At 45.0% G+C, this 17,819-nt stretch overlaps 1 protein-coding gene across 1 annotated transcript; it reads left to right on the forward strand.

The window, feature by feature from the left end:
• The first annotated feature begins 5,434 nt into the window (after positions 1 to 5,434).
• LOC111846523 (fibroleukin-like) lies at positions 5,435 to 8,983 on the forward strand. Its single transcript, XM_023816791.2, has 2 exons — positions 5,435 to 6,247; positions 7,371 to 8,983. The coding sequence occupies exons 1-2, from the start codon at positions 5,629 to 5,631 to the stop codon at positions 8,072 to 8,074; spliced, it is 1,323 nt and encodes a 440-aa protein (XP_023672559.2). The 5' UTR covers positions 5,435 to 5,628; the 3' UTR covers positions 8,075 to 8,983.
• Positions 8,984 to 17,819: the final 8,836 nt, after the last annotated feature.

The raw sequence follows: 17,819 nt of genomic DNA on the forward strand, positions 1-17,819 counted from the left end.
CAGTATGGGGTCCTGAGGCTGAGTGGTCACATGGTCACGTTGCCCAATGTTTGTCTACAAGCAGCTAATCCATAAATTAGAGACAGCATCCATCGTGCATAAGGGGTCAAAAGTGGCCAAGAAACTATCTTGTGTTATGACAATTAATTAAGAAGGCAGATCCCGAGATGTATGTGCTTTGGTTTTGAAATGATGCATTTCTAGCTCGCAGGAGACCCCATCTTTCTCAGTCACACAAAGGTGATTGCAAGAGCACATATGGGCTCAGGTACCCCAAGGTGACGTTTTGTCAGGGGGTCCAGAATTTCTAGCTATGACCTAGAGTGATTGGGTGTGTTAAAGCAATGCTCATGTTTATTACCTGGATGGGAGCCCCCCCAGGCCCAAAGCAGCAAATGCCCTGTCATGAGGTGGAAGACCTGGGACAGGGGCTGCCCCCCAACATCAAGGGCCTCTCTCTCACTGCAAATCTCCCCTATATGCAAAATGTTTGTGAGAATTAAGACCCTGACGTGTGTATTATATAAACTTTTGATGTACTACTTCTATATCTGTCATTTCTATGTATACAATCTCATTATGGTGGGAGTCATAATACAAAAATATTTTGATTAAAGTATTTACAATTTTTGAAATGTAATAGTTTGTAATATTTTGTAGTCAAACTTGTCAGAGTGCGTGGAGCGGGCAAGCGGAGAAGCAGGCAAGCAGAGACGGTGATGCGGGTAAACAGGGGTTTTACTGGTAAACGGAGGGCTGACAGGCATGAACACCAAGACAATACAATGACGGATCTGACGAGACGTACTCAGACGCGAACTAAATACATAAGACTAGCCAGAAATAACAGGACACAGGTGATCACAACCAGGAATTGACACGAGGTAATGAGGGGCGTGGCACACACAAGGATCGTATGGAGCTGGGCGTGACAAAACTGTTATTGAAGCGTGTATTTAACTAAAAAAGCACGCTTGTGGAATTTGATAACTACTGCAGTGCATGATGGGTATGATATTTGGAGGCTACTTAAATTTCATCATCTGCAACTGGTGCAACTGGCATAGGCTGGGCCTAGGTGTGAATTTGGAATGGGGGGTTGGGGGGGGTATGGTCCATTTTTGCCCCTGAGCCCAGTGTACAGCTGTTCTGCCACTGCCATGGGAATTAGATATTATACATACACTGTATGGATGAATCAATTTCTCATATACTTATCTCCATGGGAAATTGGCTCTTCGCCTGTCCCATCTTGCACTCCAAGAGATATACAGACACATATACAAGTGCACTGCAGTTTGTCCCATTGCCTGATGCGTCTGTCCCCTGTCCTGCAATTGTGGTACAAGGATTTCACTGTGTTCCACAGAACACATGTCACAATAATATATACCTCGTTTCCACTAACACAGAACAGGAGCCTTTACTGGTCCTGGTGCTGGGCTGGTTCTCGCTTGGTGCTTTTTGAGAACTTTCCCGTGTTTCCACCTATTTCAAAAAAGAACAGAAAAGAAATGTCATGTAGGGGGAAGTGAGAGTAAAGTAAAGGTCCACATGAATTCTGTTTCAGATTTTAAGTTTAAGTTGCCAAACTGAAAAAAATAGCCATTAAGTCTTATAGTTGCACTCTGTCTCTATTGCCTGTATCTACTTTTGTCTCATTAAAGGCTGCATTTCTCCCTAAACTGTGTGTGAATTTATTCTCACTCACTCTTTTTACCACTGTCCTTTTAAGATTCTTCAAGTCTGCTAAAAATGTATCTTTGCTGTACATCTCATTATCTCTTTGTTACTCAAGTGCCACAATATTTTGTTCAACCCATGCCAAGTTTATAATGAATTAAATCTGGCTCAGAACTGTGTTGGTGGAAACGAGGTGTAAGACTTGAAGCTTGTGTGTTGGAGGGGGGGGGGGGGGGGTTGGCTTGGCCGGTGTCCAGCAGCCCTGGAGCAATTGGGGTCAAGGGTCTTGCTGCTTCACCCAACTGCAGCATCAGTGAGCTAGCCACAGCATTCAGATTGGTGACCTTCTGATCCCAGTGAGTCCAAAATCTCTGTCCGTTGCACTATGCATCCCTGACTTTGCGGCCATCCTCCGGATAATGAGCATCCCTACAAAATGATGCCTTCACCACCTCCATTCACTGAAGGGATACTGCTCTTTTGGGATGTGGGTATGTTGCACTCAGACCACAAAGTTGAAAGTTGGTCACATCAATCTATAATACAGTTCCCCAATTTTTGCTTGGTGCTGTCTATAAAAGTCCAAGTTAGCTTTGCAGTGGCTATTTTCATCATGGGCACCCAGCCATACAGGCTAGCATTATGCAGAGCTCCTCATATACTTGCTTGATGCGCCTTCATACCACTGCGTGCTACCAAATTTCATATCTCTGCCAAAGTGGGCATTGGCCCCTTGGTAGCTGTTGCCAGCGTGTGGTTTTATGGGTTGTGAACTTGTGCCCAAGGTTGGACAGTCACCCGTTTGAATCCTGGAGTGATTTTCTATTCAAATTTCTGCTACTGTATGCCACCTTGCAATAAAGATAGCAATTGGACAAACATGTCTGCATCATTTGAAATCTAAAACCACTTCAAAATGGTTGCAGGGTGTGACTGCTTTTGTAAGGCATTCCCATCTGTTCGACTAGTATTAGGTTTCTTGAAAAATTGATTAGAAATACATATAAATAATTATATGTGTAAGTCATTGAACTTGGGTCTTCCCAGATGAGAGTGTGAATCTACCAGCAACTCAAATGCTCCTTCAATGCCTTGATCTTCCTGAGTGCCAAAATCTTGCCACGACTTCTAGTACCCTTAACCCTTGACCATATCACAGCCAAAGCCCTTGTTTGTAGGGTAACGATCTCACTGTCTGCAGTATGCAGCACGTGGGAGACTCTACAAGCTCCAGAAACAGTAAACAAACCAGGCCCAACAGCAGTGGCTTGGCCCTGACTCAACATGGTCCCCTCCCATAAACACTAGGGAGGAGTAGGATTGCGAGAGCCTTGAACATCAGTGTCGCAGTCTGTATGTGTTGCTTTTGGAAAATTATGTCAACAAATGAACAAGACTTGCATGGAATAAGAGTTTAGAGTAAGCAACACAGTGTTGATCTGAGCAAAGGGACCACAACAGAGCCCCCCCACCCTGACCCGTGATACTGGCCTCGGCTGCTGTGCAGCGTGGTTTGACCCAAACTTCAGTACTATATTCCTCTAAACTGAGGACCTTGGGGTGTAATGGTAGCGCATCTGGATGCATGTTTGAATCACGTCGGGGTCACGACCAATTTTAGGGGGTGATGAGTGGATCGCTGCCCTGGACTCAGCAGAACGGCCACATGTCCGCAGGCTCTTAAGCAAGGCCCTTAACTCCCAGCTCCAGGGTTGCCACACATTGGCTGACCCAACGTTGTGACCCCAAGCTATGGAGAGCAAGAAGGGGTAGGCGATGAGAAGAACTCAAATGTACCTGTACTCGTGCAAATAAAGGATGATGATGATGATGATGATTATAATAATAAAAACTTGTACATCTAAAAATGTTGCTCATGTTTCTCTGTGGGTTAAGAGGGAACATCTGGTTTACTTTCATTGCAAAGAAACATCTCTAGCAACAAGCGATTTAGGTTCTAAACACGGCCAGATAAAGGACCCTCTAAACTTCAACCCCGGTGATAAACCCTCTGGTAACCAAAGGGTGACAAACCAGATTCTACGTTCTCAGCACCCAGCGTTAGCTCTTTGTTATTATTCTGCTATTTGTGGCTGTTGGGTTTGCGTCCTTTGGGACGGCAAGCAGATCCATGCAGCACAGGAATCAGGGGATGGAATGGGGACTTTTAAAGCTGGACTAAGGGAACAAGCACCAAAGACAGGCTCTAACCGAGGAAAGCGGGGAAATAGACGTTTTTGAACGTAGCATCCAATCAGCTTCTCCCTCAAGAAAGACAAAAGATTGCTGAATGCAGGTCAGTGGAGGGGCTTGTCACCTGACTTGGCCCCACCCCCAAGAGCAAATGCTTCATTTTTGCATGAAGAGAAGAGCTACTGAGTTTGGGCGCGGAGAGAACCCGAGTGCTCAGTAACCCCCCTATAAAGTCCAGCTGCTTCCTGTTGCAAGGTCTGTGTACAGGCCTCCCCAGCTGTGGTGAAGGAGCAGCCTCCTGGTGAAGCAGTGCTTCCTCTGGAGGGGGCTTCACCTGCTGGCGGCACGCTACAGACAGAAGAGGCTGTTATAGTCAGAGCATTTCTGAAATACACAGGCAAGGCGTGAAGCTGGCAAACATAGCAACACGCTTCATTCCCAACGAAAGAGAGACAAATATTCTGGGTCCCCAGAAACGTTTCCACAGAACGCCTAGGATTTTATGGAAAATGATCATTAATTAACACGATTAATCCCTGCTGATGTGATGCCAATAAGAATACATACAATTCCAGAAAAAATACAATACAATGAAACATTTCAAATGAAAAAATAAAACTAATAATCAGAATAAGCTTTTTTCATCAACTTCTAACAATGGTTAATTTGGATGGATGGATGGATGGATGGATGGATGGGGACGTAGCTAGAAATTCTGGGCCCCATAACAAAATGTCACCTTGGGCTCCCCGCTAGAAGTACAGTGGATAGATTCTGTCAAGTGGGGAAGAGGATTTTGGATTTTGGGTTTTAAGACTTGGGGAGGGTGCTGCTTTGTTGGGGGTGGGGCAGTTTCAGGGAGCAAGATCCTGCTCTCGTCTGCAGTCTGACATGAAGATATAAAGTTGTGTTCTGCAAAAGCTGCAAGGAAAACTGACAGGAGAAACAATATCTACTCCTCCTCTGTTGTTTCATTTCTCCTTCCATTTTCTCCTTCCTCCGCCCTTCACTGGAAATGAAATGGAGGTTTAGTGTTGTTTCATTTTCCAAGTCAGTTAACTTTAAAGAATCTTGCAAAGATCTCCGTTCTGGCCTCGCTTCCCAGTATCCCAAGGTCTGGAAGGTATTTTTTTACCAGATGACTTAACTTGATATTTCCTGAAATACTTCAGAATGAATGGAATGAGAATGATAACAATTTGTTTAATATTGGCTCACACTGCATGTCTCTAGCAGCACGTGGCAGTAACGAGAGCAAATACCCATTTCACACGTCAACAGCGTATCAGTTTAACAGAAAACAGGCTGCGGTCGTGATGGACCGGTGGCCTGGGACCGTTCAGCACGTCTCTAAAGTGCATGTGAGCTATACAGTCCCCCTCGATCAGGTGTAACTCTCTGATGTAGCCATGTGGATCACAGCCCGCGGCACTGAGCATGAAAACGACCTCGGCTTTCAGAGGAACTGCACTGCATGCGTCACTGTATTCGGGAATGTAGGCTGAGCAACGTGACGACAGGCAGTGCAAAACCCACCCTGCTTTCTTTTTTGGGCTATTGATAGGGGAGAGTTGCTCAATCCCCGGTCCACCCATTTCCTCTCTCTGCAACTTATTAGAGAAGTGCATGTCACAGACTGAGGCAGAGAGAGGCTCTGACGGGCACAGAAGCAGCAGCGCTCCTTGTAGCACTCTCATTCCCTGGGATCCCCTCATGGTCACAGGCTGTAGGTAACTCCCCAACGTCAGAAACATGGACTCCTCTTTCTTCCAGGCATATTTGACGTCGCTCCTGCTGCTTCTGGCCGCCCAGCCTGAAGTCTTGGCTTCCACACTAGGAGGAGAGCAGGAGGATAGCAGATCTGCCACCTGTTCACTGAAGCTCCAACCGGCGGGTGATTGTGAAGATGGGGACACCTGTCCCTTTCAGGTCAGCCTGCCTCCCCTTGCTATCCAGCTGCCCAAACAGTTCAGCTTGCTTGAGAAGACCTTGAAGGACCTTCAGAGCCTACGGGCTGAGGTGGACCAGCTGCGGGCCGTCTGCTTGGAGTGTCATCCACAAGCCGACCAGAGGGATGGTGGGGTCACTCCCGCCCCCGGCTCCTACCCATCCTCGTTCTTGAAAATCAAGGATCCTCAGGATGCCACCAGGCTGCAGGAGATGCAGACCGAGATGACAGAATTGTCCACCAGCCTGAAGGATGCCCACGCTCAGATTGACACCCTGAGGAACAGCCTGGATGACCAGACCCAGGTCTACATGAAGAACGTGGAGGACCTGGTCAACGGAAATGCGGAGAATATCAGTAGGCTAGTCACCCAGCTCAACAACAAGTGCCCCGGCCCCTGTCCGGCACAGGGACCACAGCCAAGTAAGTACAAAGGCAAATTTCTTTAAGTCATATTGTCACAATTTTAAATGTATCTGCCAGTTTTGTATCAGACAGCTATACATTCTTATTACATACGTTTGGTTCAGGGACTTTTCTAAAGACTACAGCCATATGATTCTTCCGGACAGGGGTCCTGAAATGCTTTGTAACTAACTGGAAACATGACCCGTACACTGCTGCATACCACACAAGCTTTTGATATACTGAACTGCATGCAACATCTGTGCAACTCCTGCTCCTTCTTAAGCAGAGACAGGGACCTCTGCACGCATCCCTGGGTGCCGTAAGATGTAATCTTTCTTTTATCGTGGGACGCCACCCAGTCCACAGTTACCATAAAAAAAAAACAGGCTAACCATACTTAAAAAACAGCATTTACAAAAGTCAGGCAGCTCAGGAAAAAACTAAACAACATGCCTAGCGAAGCTTTTGGGTTTAATCCAAGAGCAGTCTTTTGATAGCGTTTACTTTCCACAAATACTTTATTTGGCTTTGTGTGATTAGCGTGCGCATAAAAGGTCACGGATGGTTCTGCTGAAACATCTACAGCATTTAAGAATGAAAACAAAGACGTTTAAAGTGGAGTCCTTGTGCGCTATTATTGTGCGCTTGTGTTTCATAACTGAAGATACCTACTAGGTTAAGACTGACCGATCAGTCTGTCACCAGTCTGCCTGTCGCACCATCCCATCACTGTGGGAGGGGGGCAGCTTTCCTGGCTGCCCTATGCTGCCGGCGAGAAGCCACACCACTTTTCAGGTCCCTCCTCTTAATCAGCCGCTCCTGCCAAGAGCCTGTCAGTTTTAGGAAAGGTTCTCTCTCTGGATGCCTTAGCTAGTAAAACATCCAAAAGGACCCACACGTCGGTCCAGATGCACTCGATAAAACCCGGCATTGCTAACTGCCCCCCCAGAACACCACATTTGATGTTTTAACTCATCTGAAGTGCACTGTTTTCACAATACAAAACAAATCATCAAATTAAATACCAACCAAACAAAACAGTTTTCTTACTGTAAACACTTGAAGGAACTGCTTGCTAGATGAACGCGGCCTGACCTTGCTGTTCCCGAAGCTCAATCTCCCCTCCCTCTCTTGGCAGTAATGGTAGCGCCGCGTGACTGCTCCGACTTCAGCGGCCACAAGACCAAGAGCGATGTGTACCAAGTGATGCCTGACCTGCAGCGGGGGATGTTCGATGTCTACTGCGACATGGAGTCCTACGGAGGTGGCTGGACCGTGGTGCAGCGGCGGCTGGACGGCACAGTGCGCTTTAACCGCTCCTGGGAGGAATATAAGCAAGGCTTTGGGGACCTGCGTGGCGAATTCTGGCTAGGCAACGACAACATCCACCTGCTGACCAAGTCCAAGGACATGGTGCTGCGTATCGAGCTGGAGGACCTCAACACGGTGCGGGAGTACGCCAAATACGACCATTTCTATGTGGCCAACGAATACCTCAACTACCGGCTGTCCATCGGCGGCTACTCGGGAACGGCCGGCGATGCTATGCACTACGGCAAGAACTACAACCACGACCACAAGTTTTTCACCACCCCGGACCGGGACAACGACATGTACAGTACGGGCAACTGTGGTGCCTATTACAGCTCGGGCTGGTGGTTTGATGCGTGCATGTCTGCCAATCTCAACGGCAAATACTACAAGAAAAAATACAAGGGCGTCCGCAACGGAATCTTCTGGAGCACCTGGAGAAACGTCACCACAGAGCCCTATCTCACAGGCTACCGGCAGGCTTTCAAATCTGTCAAAATGATGATCAGACCCAAGAACTATTCTCCATAAGCTGTGATTATTCGTCTACTGTCTGGAAAGAAGGTGCGAGGTTCACCGATATTTTTTCTGGGAGGTAGAAGGGGTGAGGTCACACATTTCATGCATCAGTTATAGGTGACTGACATATACATGTGTTAATACTTTCAATACTGGTAAAAACAAGATACCTATGCCTAAGTTTCCACATTTCCACTGGATGCTAAAGTACATTTCCAACATTTCTTGACACTTACAGCAGCCTGTGACACTGAATCCTATTAAGCAGCTAACCTTAATTGCAATGTGTATGCACCAGTTCCTGTGCAGGAGCCCTTTAACTGATTTTATTTATATCCACTGTTTGGATTTGTTTATTGCATTTTAGAGCACACCTTCGCACAGCATAATGAGCCTGGGCCTGTGACCAATCACAATTGTTTTTTTTCTTGGACCAATCACAAAAACACAGGCATCACAGCAGCAGAGTGATGTATTCAAAGGAAAACAGGTCGGCAGAGCTTGGAGATACAAATCCCACAGCAAACAAACTGTACGCATACCTATAAATCAGCCTGTGTAAAAAGACTGTGCTTGGAGGCTGTTGTTTGCGTAAAGTGCCCAGTTCATTTTTTTTTTAATATAAATCAGAGAAAGAGAAGTCGGACGATTCAGCAATGGAATGTAAAATACTGGGACATATAGATAAAGGATATTAGAGAAAGATATACAGCGGATGGACGAAACAAAGAGACTGATTCCTCTCAAAGATAGAGCTTTGTTATCCTTCTGGAGTTCAATTTTGTATTTCAAAGATTTGTCTATTACAGTAAACAGTATTCCTATACAGGATGAACTTTTGATGGACGTAAGGAAAAAACTATGTTGTTGAAAAATGCTAAGTAGAGAAAATAAAGTTCTTTTTTACATGCCTTGTCCTGATAGTGCTTTCATGAAGGTGCATATTGCCAAAAACATTGTCACATTACCTTTGTCTCATATTTCAGCTGGAAAGTCTGTCTCCTGGACAACAGACGACACTGGGAGCCCTATCTTGGCAGTGCCTTAATTCCGGGCCACTGGCCGATTTGTGTCTGCTGTAAGCCGATTCAAGGTTTCTGATTTTGCTGCCACTTTAAGACAATCAGCTTTTCTTTATGAAAAGGAGCAGAATGCCCATTTCAATTAGCAGATAGTTCACCTAGACACAGATATTGCTAGCCAGGGACTAGCATGGACCAGTAGCAGAAACGCAAGTGTTCAATGAACACAAACATGCTGAGCAGACCAGCTGAGCTCAGACATGCAGCCGCTGTAGTGAGGCCATCTAGTGGTGTTTCTGCATATTACAAATTCTTTTCCAACATGAATCAGTTTTCATCACATCTTGTGATTCTGTTTGACTCTTAGTCACAATCAACAATACTAGCAACAAAAATGAGTGCTTGTTTTGACTTGTAATGGAACATTTACAGACTAGCAGGTAATGCACAACCACTAAAACCCTCCCTCTTTCAGAAGTACTTGGATTAGCACTTCCAGGATGGTGCTCTTATTAAAAAAAAAATATATATATGCCCCCATAGTGATGTTATAAGTGACCCCCCCCCCCCCACAACACCTCTGCAGGAAAAAAGTACCGTCCATCGAAATATCTGTGGACATCACTAGTCTTTTGTATATTATGTTGCCTGTTCCGTAAAACCATTAATTTCGCTAAGATAAAAGTGGAAATACTGCTGCATCTGTCCACTAGAGGGCGCTGAATCTACATCAATTTCCTGTGTTTGCTATTCATCAAAATGAGATGCTTTGTTATACAAAAGGTTTAAAAAAGATCTGAAAAAATACTTCTTGAGTTATCATGCTGACAAGATTAAATGTCTGAGACCACCCCTCTCATTGATAATCATTATGCGGCACATCCAATAATGGCTGTTATCAATAGAAATGTAATACAGTAAAACACACTATTTCTTCAAGTACACAATTTCTTTATAATTGTTGAGTAGAAAGTAAAAGTTGCTAATATTGTTAATACTCAGAGTTGCCAAAATAAGTATAAGTATATGACTTATACTTGATTGCAGTCATATAAGTATAAGTATAAATATAGTAATGAGTTACTCAAGTGCAACACATCACTGCTAATGCAACATTACTATCGACGTGATGATTTTAATAATAATTGATACATTATTAATCCCTATGGGTAAATTTTCTTTATGCCTCCCTCAACTTGCTCTTTGTAGAGTAAGCTGTCCGCGAAGGGCAGCCACCTGTAGCGGCGCCCAGGGAGCTGGGGGTTAAGGGCCTCGCTCAAGGACCCGCAGACGTGCTGAGGCTGAAACGGCGACCTTGTGATTACAGGCACACAGGTTCAGCCCACTGAGCCACACGCTGCCCCCACTTATGCGCCAGGAAGTAAGATGCCGTAGGTGCAACTATGTACCCAGCACAGAGGCATCAGCCAGAGCTGTTTCTTACAGCCTGGCTCCTGGATGAATTTATCAAATGGCTTATTAAACACTGTATTCTGTAATTGTTTCCTCCATCCAATTTTCCAGTAATAATGTTAAGAAAATTGATGGTGACATCTGATATTCAAGAAACAACATTAAAAATTCTTTTTGTCAAGGTTTAAAAAGTAAAGAGAGAAAGACTATTTTTTCCATTGAACATTTCACTTGAAATTAAAATTTGCAATGGCTAAAACCTGCCTGCACGCCTTTGTTCCACTGCAGAATATATACTTCAACTTTAAAGTGTCCCTTCATACAAAAAAGAAAAATAAACTTTTCAATACCACTTCTTATTCATAGGTTTGCTAAGCATTGGAGAGGAGTTTGGACTGGGTTAAACTCCACAAGAACTTTGTGAAGGAGATAGTCTAGAACTGCTTTCATTTTCAGACAAATGACTCCCAAATCAACGCTGCTTAGTGGCAGCAAAGGGAAAGGTGACTGCTGAAGACACTCGAGCTTGTGAGAATGATAACTCAAAAAGTGTTTAATGGATATTATTACCACATTATGTAAATGAAGATCAGCATCATATTTTATTTAGAGACGAAATGCACCAAAATTGAAGCAGCAGCGCTAGGTGGCATCAAAGGACGGAAAGAGTGGCTGCAGAAGACACATGATTTTGTCAATGCAGTAACTCTAAAAGTATTACAAGGATCTTTTTCAAGCTACCCCTGAACATTGTATAGGTGATGATTTGGGAAAAAAATTATTTTGAGACAAATTGCACCGAAATGGAAGAAGTGTGGCGGTGCGTGAAAGGACTGCCACAGACGCAGATCTACTGAACCTGATTACACTGTGACAAGTCACACAAAGTGCGGCTGTTAATGAGGATTTTTTTTTGGAGAGGTGGGGAGGGTATATAGGTGGGCTAGAAATTGTAGAGCTTGAGAGGTGTGGGAGGAGTAGGGATTAGGTGGGGTGGGGGGTATTTTAACGGCAACTTAACTTTTACCAGAGTCATTTTCCTAGTAAGGTATCTCTACTTTTACTCCAGTATGGTTTTCAGTACCACCACTGTGCATTAATGTCCAAGCTGGGTATTGTAACACAGCTCAGGTGGCAGCTGCTCTGGCCCAGATACATTCTGACAAGCTGGCAACATCTTGTATAGTGGTTATGCAGCCAGGGGGCTTTATGACAGGAATTTCTATGGTAAAATCCCCAGCTGCATGAATGGTTTAGGGGTTATACTATGTCTGTGCAGCATCTGTTAGGTGAACAATTAAATGGTGCATGTTGTAAAAGCAGAGGACCAGAAGAGTAATTCCAGTGAAAGCTGATGTTATAGCTATCATTTGTCTTTTCTGTTTCTTGGGTCATAAAGCTTTCAGTCGGCAGGGGGAACATCACCAGATCAGGGGCCTTCGGCAGGAACGTGGGTGCAGGTCCAGTTTCAGTGTGGCGCGATGGGGGACACACTCCTCTCAGAGTGGCCGGCACTGGGTCCCCAAGGACCGAGGCCGGTCACGCAGCAAAAGATGCCATCAAAAAAACAAAGAAATAATGATCTTGGCCCAGAGGTTAGATGCATCTCCAGGGATCTTCGAGGAGAGTTCAAACGCAAGATGTGCACCAAGTCATTGTTCTGGCACACAGATACAACAAGGGATTTTCTCTTGAGGCAGTATACATTTTTTGGTATTAGATTTTTTTCTTTATTTTTCACAGGGTTTTTAGGGGAATAATTTACCTTGTCTGTATCAGAGCCTGGATGGATGGATGGATGTATCAGAGCCTCTCCAATATTCATTCAGCCCACCTTGGTGGGGGTGGGAGAGGGTGACTGAAGGGGGCCTGCAGCAAACAGACAGGTGGTGGAAAGATCGGGGGGTGGGGAAACGGCAAGATAGGGCGAGGGCGGGAGTGAGAGTGGGAGGAATTACCCTGAGGGACGGATGGAAACATTTATGCACGGACGCCTGCCAGATCCTAAGGCAAGATGGCTCAAGAGCAACAAAGAAGGGGTTTGCTAAACACGAGGCAAACCGAGCCTGGGCCTGCGCCTGCGCTGGGGGAGGGGGGCACTTCCTGTCTGGGGGGACTTCCTGTGCAGGTGGAGGCGGCGAGCCGTTCAGTCACACAGACGTGCTGCTTTAGGTGATCGCTCTGCCACTTCGTAAACAGATAAATCCTGCCCCCCCTCCCCCATCCCTGTGTGCCTATGTAAGATGAATTAGGAGAAAACCATCTTCGTACTGTACAGGGGAGGTTTCTTATTTAGATGTATGACAGGGCTTTAAGCTAATCATAAAGTATAGCGACTCTGCCTGAATCACTGCTTTATGTATTTTTAATTTGTATTGATTCATCATCTATCCATCTCCAAGAATGGCTTATCCAGTACAGGGCTGTGCCAGGCGTGGGGGCTGTTCCAGTAAACACAGGGCAGGGGACACCCTGGAGATTATGGCAGTCCATCATGGGGTGCGCACACACACACACACACACATTTGTATTTATGTCTTTATGGTGACTCTCCATTCATTTCTAGGGGCAAAATCCTAATGCCAGTAATGACAACCTTAACCCCTATCCAGGCTTAACCTTAACCGAAAGTAACCAAATAAAGTGGCTTTTGGCATTTGTAGTTTTTTGATTGCAGTTGCATATTTTTATGAAATTGAGTTTCCCCTTGTGGGGACTGAAAAATGGTCTCCATAAGGTCAGAATAACAGACTTCCATCACATTGTGGTGACATTTTGGTCCCCACAATGTAGGGTATACCTGGACCAACCACCCACCCAACACACACACACACACGCACACACGCACACACACGCACACACGCACACAGTAAACTGGAGGACCCAGAGGAGACCTGAGCAAATACAGAGGAAAAACTACACTTACATAGTCAGGAAATTTTAATGTGTAATTAAAGAACAAATTTTCAGTAAAAACTGACATTACATCATCTGGAATGAAAAAAATATTATGCAGACATTTTTTTGCAATGGATACTCAGCCCCCAGGACCCATGTTCGATGAAGCCATATAGGGACTGCAGTGTTAGAGGGATGTTTAAATTGAATTTAATTTGTCCCATTGTTAAGCAGTAGTGAGATATTTGTTCACGTTCTGGCACATTAATACCCCACTGTTAGGATGATGGCAGCTAAAGCACGGTACGCACAGGGGTTGTGTTTAAGACTAATGTCATTATCACATCGTCCCTTATGACGCATGCTGTTACGGTGAAAGCTACCCTTCACTTTGCTGTAACCTTCAGCTTAAGTCGATTCCGTAACACACTTTTACTGTTAACATTAAATACTCTTACTGTTCGAGTGAAACTCCATCTACTGCTGCAATTATGCTGGTAGGATTACAGACCCGAGGAAGGAGACTGCAGGGCTGAGCCATGATACAAACAAACTTACTCTCACTAAACCATACTGTGGGCAGATGGAAAACACGCCTGTGCATTTGCATCTGCAATCGAAGCAGGGGCCAGACAGCTGTGCTCAAGGTCAGGGGTCTGCAGAGTGGGTCTGCTTGGTTAGGGTAATCTCCCACACCTATATTGAACAGATAAGCAGGCATTCTACTATTCTACTATTCTTCTACTCAAGTGTTCCACTCATGAATCACAACTCGTGATCGTCTTGGAGATGATGCACTGTAGGAAGCCATCAAAGACACCAAGTCAGTAGGAGGATTTCAGGCGTCCTGCAAATCCATTCCAAGGAAGGCAGGGATGCTATGGAAGTTGGAAAACAAGGCAACCATGGACACGATGCAGAAGTTCTGTGGAGTTTCTGGGCGGTTTGACCAAACTGTTTTCACTTTTCCATTTTTCCAGTTTGTGAGACTGGCACAGACACTAAGCCATCGTGGTCAAAGTCCTGTCCTGTGACCTGGACATCAACTGATGACTCATAATACAAACAGCCCAGTTAGACCATGTGTAACAGCAAAGTCTGGTATGAACATTTCAGATATTAATACGTTTTTCTAAATGCTATGCATGTTGAAGATGCTCACAGAATGTCAAGGTCTTATTTGGATGACAGATGAAGATGACGGAAGGACATTGCAGATCCTGCAGAGCTCTGCGTCTCACCTTCTAGGATTTCACTCCTGCTTCATAATTAGACTAAGTTAATTACAACTAATATTGAAATGAGGTAATCATGAAGCTGTAGGTTTTGAGATTTCCTTCCAAATCAAACTATAAAGATATAGAAAAACCTTCCCAAAATCTAAAGTTTAAATGATTATTATTAATTTAGAGCTCTAAGGCATTTAACTCAATATCATGTGACTATTCATTTTCCTGGTGTTGTTTGCATTTAGAATGCTGGAATATTAAACTTGAATGCTGGAAGATCCTTTCAGCCCATAGATAACCAAAGCAAAGGGCTGACCGGTGTGACCTCTGACCTGGAAGTGAAACCTGGAGTAGGGAAGCATCAGCAATGCGATCTATGTTGGGGGATGTGGCAGTCAGAGCCTGTGCACGGGGGACGTCACAGCTGCTGTCAGAGGACTCTGTGACCCCCGGCTATGCCACGGCTCTGGACCTGTCCAGCCATCCATGTTCCAACTGCTTATCCAATACAGGGTCCTGTATTCCTCCACTAGCAAATAGAATAAATATAAACCAGCTGTTAGATGCAAACAATGAACAGCCCCAGGTGTGAACGGTAACCGTATGTAACCTGTTACATTTTGCACCTGTAAATATCAGAACTGTGCACTAGTTGCCACTGCACTATCTTCCTTTGTGCCACTATTTTGTTTTATTGCACTCTCCTGCAATGTTTGCACATACATGCACTTTATGTCATTCTGTGTAGCTTTGTAACCCTGTGTTGTTTTATGTAGCACCATGGTCCTGGAGTAACTGTTTTGTTTCACTGTGTACTGAACCGAAACAAAATGAAAAACCACTTGACTGGGGAAGACACAAAAATAAAGGAACCGCAAGGGATCAAAAACAAACTGGAAAAACAAGGAACTAACTACAATAAACCGTAAAGCAACACAACTAGGGAATGAAGCAGCACAGGGAGCAGGACTAGGAAACCAAGCAGAGTAACAAACAGTAACATGAACAAGGACTGACTAACAAACAGAGTGAGGGCAGGCACTTAAAAACAGATGGGGAATCAGGGCAAAGAAGGGACAGGTATAAATCATAACCGAATCAAGCGATTGATGAAGGTGCAGGACCATGAGCAGCAGGTGGAATCAGTAACAGTAAATAGACACAGAAACAGGGAAACAAAGCAGACACAGAAACTAGTAAACATAGCAAACACTAAGGGTTAACGCTAGGGAATACTAGGACCATAAGAACACGCAGCACAATTAAACACGTCAGAAGTGCGGTAACCCTAAAAGAGGGAAACACTATAAATAATAAACAGTAGGGAAACAAAAAACCCAATAAACATTAAATAATGGGTGAGGCTGGTCTCCAGCTATGCATCAGCCTAGGAAACAGGGAGACACACTAGGGCTGAAGGGTACAAGACAAAGAGGGGGGAAGCAGGATGACTAGTGACACCTGCTGGTCAAATGGGAACAGGACACATAGGATAGGGTCAGACAGACGCCGACCCTGACTCATACGGGCTCATCACCCGCTTCATAGAGAGCCAGCTGACATCAGGATGGTTTGGACCGTCTCCAGCACAGCAAGCTGGGCTCCAGGATGGTGTCACATGGCAGGATTTATAACAAAAACAAAGAACACCTGTGAGTTTTTGCCAGTCGCTATGAAATAAAACAGCTCTGTTTACGCCATGTTCCTTTTTTTACTCCTCACTGTAAACACAACTGTCTCCCCACAGTTAATAGGCTCTTACCGCAAAGAGGACCTACCAACTCAAGGACGCACACACGCGCACACACACGTGTGTGTGTGTGCGCGTGTGCGCGGTCCGCATGCTCTGAGTCCGTTTCCTCCTGCTGCCAAAGAACATGTGGTTAGGCAAGACGGCGTCTCTAAATTGCATCGTACCCAGGGTGTCTCCCACCCCGTGCTGTCTGGGACAGGCCTTGACCTCACCCTGACCCTGCACTGAATAAGCAGTTAAGGGGAAGATAGATTTAACATATAAAATGTGAGATACTGAATGGAAAAAATATCAGCATTGAAGCCAGCCTTAGTAATGACTTCAGCAAGCTCCCGGGGACACACATTATGGGATAGTTTCTTCATTTAGGCTTGGACGCCTGCCGGCTGAATTTCCTGCAGCGTGAAGGATCCAGCATGCATCTATGCATCGCCTGGACTGGGAGGTTTCACTCCTGCTGAGCATCTCCGCATCTGCCTCTCAGCGAGACACTGCAACAAATGCCATTCACAGATAACGACTGGCCTGGTCGCAGTGCCAGCGCGGGACAGGGAGGGGGCGCTGTGCGTGGAGAGTGGCTGAGGAGGTTACCAGCCTCAGGTCATCAAATTCACAGCCATCGTAGTAAAAACATTGTGCAAAAACGTCTCCCCTCCCCAAGTAGCGCCAGTCCTGTACCTTTCTGGACTGACTGGGATACCAGTTCATCGCTGGACTTGCACATCCATGCACTATGGGAAAACTGGCTTTTCCAGATAGCAGCGATTTAGCACGAGGGAGAGAGGCAGCAATACCACCCACTGTGCTGCCCATATAATAGACTGATATTAGACATATTTACATGAAGGGAATATGCTATATGATTTAATGGCAGCCTAACAGTGAAACGGCTATTTTATTTATTTTTTTTACAATATTACAGCTGTATAGCTTTCGGGACCTTTGGAGTGTATATGTTCAGTTTCTAAGATGCAGCCGTTTCCTCGTGACTGCAGCCAATCTGTCTGTGAGCTCTTGCTCTGCACGAGCAGATACTTCAGATCATTCTGAAGGGACGCCCCACTCTCACAATCTCTCGGAGGGATTAGCGAGCGACAGGGGCAGAGCTGCATTTGTACGGAACAGAAGATGGATGCTAAAAAAACCAGTGCTGTAAACAATTTTCTAAGACGTGAGTGGTTCATATTTTAAGATGTCTGGAAATCTTCTCAAGCATCCTACAGAGAGCATCAATGTTTTTTATTTCCGATGAAAAATTCTTTTCATGCAATATACAGGTTTTTTCACTGGAATGTTCTTTCCAAATGAATGCTTTAAATAAAAATTGGAAAAGGATAGGATTGTGAAGTAACTGGCTCCATTCCTTTAAGAATCAGCCTGTCACTCCTCTCAGTATTCAGATGCATAATGTATCTGTACAGTTGGTGCCACAATAGGAGCAA

Source organism: Paramormyrops kingsleyae, chromosome 1 (genome assembly GCF_048594095.1).
Source record: "Paramormyrops kingsleyae isolate MSU_618 chromosome 1, PKINGS_0.4, whole genome shotgun sequence".
Classification (NCBI taxonomy): domain Eukaryota; kingdom Metazoa; phylum Chordata; class Actinopteri; order Osteoglossiformes; family Mormyridae; genus Paramormyrops; species Paramormyrops kingsleyae.